The 6,723-nt window shown below is 49.8% G+C and overlaps 1 protein-coding gene across 1 annotated transcript in view; it reads right to left on the bottom strand.

Annotated features, from left to right (window-relative positions):
- The window catches only part of LOC104962262 (titin-like), a gene marked incomplete at its 3' end in the record, with an annotated part of 24,409 nt that overhangs the window by 12,528 nt on the left and 5,158 nt on the right, over nucleotides 1-6,723 (bottom strand). The window contains exons 8-17 of the mRNA XM_010790685.1: nucleotides 6,208-6,354; nucleotides 5,946-6,084; nucleotides 5,441-5,604; nucleotides 5,201-5,352; nucleotides 4,769-4,925; nucleotides 4,155-4,436; nucleotides 3,585-3,884; nucleotides 3,070-3,363; nucleotides 799-2,803; nucleotides 1-78 (exon numbers count right to left, since the gene is read on the bottom strand). Coding sequence (XP_010788987.1) covers nucleotides 1-78; nucleotides 799-2,803; nucleotides 3,070-3,363; nucleotides 3,585-3,884; nucleotides 4,155-4,436; nucleotides 4,769-4,925; nucleotides 5,201-5,352; nucleotides 5,441-5,604; nucleotides 5,946-6,084; nucleotides 6,208-6,354 — 3,718 coding nt within the window. The remainder of the gene's footprint in view (nucleotides 79-798; nucleotides 2,804-3,069; nucleotides 3,364-3,584; nucleotides 3,885-4,154; nucleotides 4,437-4,768; nucleotides 4,926-5,200; nucleotides 5,353-5,440; nucleotides 5,605-5,945; nucleotides 6,085-6,207; nucleotides 6,355-6,723) is intronic.

Here is a 6,723-nt window from a genome sequence, read left to right on the forward strand (position 1 = left end):
TTCAGGATCTCCTCCTTTACCAGAATATCAGCGAGTTTCACCCAAGCACTTTCACCTCCTTCATTGATGGTCTGCACCCTGAGAGACAAATGATAAGAATTATTAGTAAGTCATTTTCACTAGGTAGAAGGGGTGTAACGGTACCCGTACTGAAATTATTCGGTATGGGCCCTTCGGTTCGGTACACGTGTGTACCGAACGGATATAACGTTAAACATAAAGAATTGAGAACGTGAACAACTTCTTGGAAGTAATCTCAGGTGCTGCGTCGCAGCATTCAGAGTAATTTGCTCACATTGGGTTCAACGCGTCATAGAGCGACCAAGTCATTTCATTGGACGAGAGGCATACTATGAGAGCTGGTCACAGGGATGCGTTCAAATGTAGTCAGTAATTTGAGGAACTGTCGAAATGGCGAACGCAGATAAAGTTGAGCTCGAAAATCCTCCAGCATCATTGAAGTCTCCGGTTTGGGAACATTTTGGTTTTGCAGTTACGTACAAGGATGACGGACAAAGTCAGCTGCACCTTAATGTTTATTTTATTATATTTTGTATTTATTTGAGTGAATACATTATTCACAGTTTAATAATAATAAAAAAATATATATATATATTTTATGTTTTGTGATCATTTGTTCTGCTGTACCGAAAACGTAAACCGAGGTACGTACAGACTTTTCACAGCCATCCTGCAAAACCTACAGTCTGTTCTTTCAACCCTCCTGTCATGTTTGGGTCAAATCTGACTGATTTACTGCCTTATGATATCCTCCACAGTAAGGATGCAGTAACCTACCTGAAGGTGTAGGTCTGGTTCTCTTTGCACGTGTCAGCCAGGAAGAAGGTGTCAGTGAGGGTGGTGGTGTTGAGTTTCTCCCAGTCCTCAGCATCCTTGGATTTGCACTCCAGGTTGTAGGAAATGTTGGGGCTGCCGCCATCAAAGTCGGGCTTCCTCCATCTCAGATAGACGTAGTTCTTACCGATGTCCGTGGCTCTGAAGTTCTCAGGCTCTCCGGGATTCTCGATGGGGTCGATGGCCAGCAGAGGGGTCTTGGTCTCCGTGGTGGGACCGGCGCCCATCTTGTTCACGGCGCTGATGCGGAACAGGTACTCTTTGCCGTCCATCAGCTTGACCTTGATCTTGCGGTTGGTGCAGAGGGATGTGATCATGGACCACATGCTGGTGCTGGGCTCACGGCACTCCACCACGTAGTTAGTGATTTCAGATCCACCGTTGTCTTCAGGCGTATCCCAGTTCAGCATGCAGGAATCCTTGGTGGCGTAGGTCACGTGCAGGTTCTGGCAGTGGCTGGGTCTGTCCAGCACATTGACTGTGATGGTGCAGGAAGCCTCGCCTCCTTCATTGGAAGCCTTCAGGACGTATTTGCCATGGTCCGCTCTTGTGGCCTCCTTAATCTTCAGGTGGACCAGAGGGAAGTTCTGAGTGATGGTGACCCGTTTGCTGTTCTCCAGAACTACCTCCCCCTTCGACCAAAGCACCTCAGCCTCAGGGCGGGCCTTGATGTAGCCCATCATGTTGATGTTATGTCCGACGCGCACAGTGAGGCGCTCGCGGCAGGAGAGGTCCATCTCGATCTCTGGAGGGATCAGGATGTCCTGAGCGGTGACGGACTTCGGGATCTCTTTGGGCTCGCCATCTCCGATCATGTTGGAGGCGAAGATCCTGAAGTTGTACGTCGCTCCCTCCTCCAGACCCTTCACAGTGTAAGCGGAATGCTTGATGAAGTCGTCCCGGTTCACCTTTTGCCATTCCTCAGTTTCAGCCTTCTTCATTTCCACGGTGTAGCCCATGATGGGGCTGCCTCCGTCTTTGTTGGGTTTGGTCCACACCAGGTAGGCAGTGTCCTTGCTGTAGTCTTTAACTTGGGGGTTGACAGGGGGGCCGGGGGCCGTGATGGGTCTGCAGGGCTTGCAGAGGTCAGAGGTGGGAGAGGGGCTGCTGTAGCCGGCGATATTCTCAGCAAACACTCTGAACTCATACTCGTTGCCTTCAAACAGACCAAGGACTGTGTACTTCATGTCTTTGCAGGGAGTCCTGTTCACACGGATCCACTTTCCTCCCTTGTGTCTGCGCTCGATCAGGTATCCGGTGATCTGGCTGCCTCCGTCGGACAGGGGCATGGTCCAGCCCACTGTGACAGAGTCCTCTGCGACATCAGTGGCATGTGGTTTACCCGGCGGGCTGGGAGGAAGGAAGGTGTGCTCGGCCACAGTGGGCATGCTCTCCAGAGCAGCACCGACACCCATCTTGTTCTGGGCACGAATGCGGACCACGTACTCCACTCCCTTCTGGAGGCGGATGATGTTGACTTTGGTAGAGAGGCTGCCGGAGCTCACCCCTCCCCAGGTCTCCTTGTTGGACTCCCTCTTCTCCACGATGTAGTTGGTGACAGCGCTGCCGCCGTCATCCTTGGGAGGACGCCATTCAATCATCATAGACTCTGGAGTGACCTCCAGGATGTTGACGGGTCCGATGGGAGCAGCGGGAACATCCAGCACCGTGACGCTCAGGGCGGCGGTCTTGGTTCCGGCTGGGTTGCTCACGGAGAGCAGGTAGGAGCCGGTGTGGCTCCTGGTGCATTCGGTGATGCTGAGCACGGTGGAGAAGTTGTCGGTATCGATCTTGACGTTACCCTCGGTGGTGATCTCCTCTCCCTCCACCATCCACTTGGCAATGGGGACAGGAATTCCTCTCATGATGGCGGGCAGCCTGATGGTGGTGCCTGCTTTCACGATGATGCCTTCAGTGAGCTTAACATCAACCTCCAGGAAGGGAGCAACTGTGGACAAACAGACAGAGGAGGTTACCCAATATATTAACACTCAATGGAAAATACTGAGTATCCCTGTTGACGGGCCTACAGTTTAATAAATAGATGTGAAACAAGGACATTTCTTCGAGCCCCAATATTAAAGGAATACTTCACCCCTAAAATTACCAATTGCGTTTACGTAACTTAAACCGGGAAAAACTAACTTTTGCTCAAGTAAACTGAGGTTTTCGTTAAAGAATCCTCGTTTAGACATGATAGAGTGCTGGACTCACCCAGTTTCTCCTGGCACAGGATGGGCAAGGTGGTGTCTGGTCTGCTGAGTCCGATGGCGTTCTCGGCCCGGACTCTGAAGCGGTAGGTCTTGCCCTCCTCCAGGCCGGTCACATGACTCTCTGGGATGCTCACCGTCTTCCACTCGTCCCACTCCCTCTCTCCCTCCTCCTGGTACTCCACCAGGAAGCCGGTGATGTCACTTCCTCCGTTGCGGTCAGGCCAGTTCCAGACCAACCACACCTCTGTCTTGTCCACGTCGTCGTGGTGCAGGTCTTTGGGAGGACCGGGGGGGACTGGAGGGAAAGACATTCAGGTTTAGACTGGTGAGTTTTAGCAACAGTGTTCATTTTATATACCAAAAGTACAACTACATATGTCAATTATTTTAGTTTTTACTAATTCAAGACAGTGTGAGGATATTAGCATTTTCCATTTTAGGAGTATGAATCTAAATCTATATAAAAAGTATATCTAAATGTAAAAAACATATATCTTAATAAATAAAGATACTCACAGAGCGGGTTCATGGCCTTGACGGCCTTATTGGTCTCCGTGTATTCGCTTCGGCCGTACTGGTTCTCGGCTGCCACGCGGAAGTTGTAGGAGGTTCCCTCCATCAGGTGCTTCAGCATCATGCTGCGCTTCTTGGAGGTGGAACACAGCGGGACCCACTGGGTGGCCGCCGAGTCCTTCTTCTCCACCACGAAGTTAGTGATGCGGACGCCGCCGTTATCCTCGGGGTCTTTCCAGGACAGGTAGGCCGAGTCGCTGCGCACGTCTGACACCCGAAGGTGTTGGATGGGACCGGGTTTATCTGGAAACACGAGCAGCGGCAGAATCATGTTAGGGTTCATTAGAGGGTAGAGTTTTACAGGGAAATGTTTACGATGTAGAGAAACGCTTCAAGACTATAGGTCGATACATACAAGGTAAAAGCTTCAAAGGTAAAGAATTCATTCGTGTTGATTGAAAATTGTTAGAGTTTTACAGGGAAATGTTTTTATGTATAAAATGTTTAGGTAAATGCTTCAAGGGTAAAAGTTCTCTCGCTCTCTCGTGTTAAACCTGAAGTGTGTTTCCTCACCGAACACGAGCACGGTGCAGGTGACGGTCTTGGACCCGGCCGTGTTCTCCACGGTCAGCGTGTAGTCGCCGCAGTCTCCACGATGACAGAACCTCATCTCCAGCTTGGTGCCGGTCTGGTTGGTGTCGATGTCGATGCGGGTCGGCACCTCGCCCTCGTTCTTCTGCCAGGTGACGGAGGGGAAGGGGACGCCCGTAATGGTCGCCATCAGAACGATGTGGGTGCCGGCGAGAGCCTTCACCTCGCGGGTCATCGCGGCGTCCAGGAAGAGCTCTGGGGCCTCTGTGGGGGGAGGGGGATTACAGGTTTAATTATCATGCACCTTAAGTAAGGAAGGTTATTTATTTAACAGCTCAGACACAATACACACAGATCATCTTAAAGTCTTGAAGTCGCAGTATTTTTTATCTCATTTCAAAGTATGTTGTTTTTTATAAAAAAGTTCTTATTCTATTAAACATGAAAAAAGTAATGTATATAATTATTTTCTGATATCACAACATGTATCGCAGAATTAAGGATGTATTTCTCCACTCTCTAATTTCCGTTAACTCTCACTGATGCATTTATCCACCCTCAATAATGTGTTTGAGTTGCTGGTAACCAGTCCTCACCCAGTCTGTCCTGCACTTGGATCGGTTCCTTCAGGTCGGTGGGGTCTGACTCTCCGGCGGCGTTCACTGCCATCGCCCTGAAGAAGTACCGAACGCCGTCCTCCAGATCGATCACCTTGAAGCGCGTCTCCTGACACGAGTCTGGGGTCTGGTTCACCTGTGGAAGTCAAAACAGCATTTCATTTAATTCATTTAACAGAGACCATTCACTTAACCCTTTTAAGGTGTTCTTCACAATAAAAGCCATACGTATATATCCCTAGACACAGGTGTTTTTCACAATAAAAGCCATACGTATATATCCCTAGACACAGGTGTTTTTCACAATAAAAGCCATACGTATATATCCCTAGACACAGGTGTTTTTCACAATAAAAGCCATACGTATATATCCCTAAACACAGGTGTTTTTCACAATAAAAGCGGCCTCACCTTGCTCCACTCGTTGTCGGTGGTCTTCTGGAACTCCAGCAGGTATCCGAGGATCTTCCCGCGGCCGCAGTCTGCGGGGGCTTTCCAGCTCAGAGTGACGGACTCTTTGGTGAAGTCGATGACCTCCAGTTGCTGGGGGGGGCTGGGCTTCACTGCAGGGGGACAGGATGAGGGGGGTTATTTAGAGTAAGCATTATAAAACACCATGCTGCAGCAGGAAGTCGGGAAGGGGGGGCTTACCGATGGGGTCTTTAGCGAACACGGGTTTGGTGGCGGGGCTTGGGTCTCCGGCTCCCACCACGTTCTCGGCACTGACCCTGAACTCGTACTCGCAGCCCTTCAGCAGCTCCGTCACGCAGTACTCCACCTTCGGGAAGATGCGCTCAGTGTTGCAGCGCACCCACCTGCAGACGGACAGCAGGTGGAGTGTGAGGTTTCATGCCGTTTGATATCAATGTTATTCTGAGTGTGTGTAACTCTGGACTGAACTATTCATATCTTAAACTACATTATCACAACTCCATTTTGTATGATCTTTGCTTTTTAATGACTGATTTGAAATGCCATTTTCTTAATGCCTTTCGTTTTTTGTAAAGCACTTTGAACACTTTGTGTTGAAAGGTGCTGTATAAATAAACTTGCCTTGCGTGTTCAAAATGTTCAGTGTGTGTGTGTGTGTGTGTGTGTGTGTCTGTGTGTGGTGTGTGTGGTGTGTGGTGTGTGTGTGTGTGTGTGGTGTGTGTACCTGTTGGCCTTGGTCTCCTTCCTCTCCACGATGTACCCTGAGATGGGCTTCCCTCCGTCGGCCGGAGGCTCCCAGCTGATCAGGGCGGAGTCCTGGAAAACTTCCTTGATGGCCGGCTGTTTGGGAGCGTCAGGAACCTCTGTGGGGAAAACAAACGCACCCCATCAGACTCTGTGTGTGTGTGTGTGTGTGTGTGTGTGTGTGTGTGTGTGTGTGTGTGTGTGTGTGTGTGTGTGTGTGTGTGTGTGTGTGTGTGTCTTACTGAAGATGTCTCTAGCTTTGCACTCTGCAGACAGCAGAGGTTCACTGACTCCGTACATGTTCTGAGCCATGATCCTCACAATGTAGTCACGACCCTCAATCAGCTTCGGCACCTGGAGGAGGAGGAAGAGGAGGAAGAGGAGGAAGAGGAGGAGTAGTCAGTATGAGCTTTTTTCCGTGCGAATCATTTGCTGACCCTTCTACCTTTCACAATACAAGAACATCAGAACATCGTTTGCACAGTTGCTTTTGTCCTACACTCGTTGACTGTAACATTACTGACACCACTGTATATACACACACACACACACACACACACACACACACACACACACACACACACACACACACACACACACACACACACACACACACACACACACACACACACACACACCCTTCTACCTTTCACAATACAAGCCCTACACTTAGGCACTGCAATGTGTGTGTGTGTGTGTGGTGTGTGTGTGTGTGTGTGTGTGTGTGTGTGTGTGTGTGTGTGTGTGGTGTGTGTGGT

This window comes from Notothenia coriiceps, unplaced genomic scaffold (assembly GCF_000735185.1).
Source record: "Notothenia coriiceps isolate Sejong01 unplaced genomic scaffold, NC01 NC01_scaffold00034513, whole genome shotgun sequence".
NCBI lineage: Eukaryota > Metazoa > Chordata > Actinopteri > Perciformes > Nototheniidae > Notothenia > Notothenia coriiceps.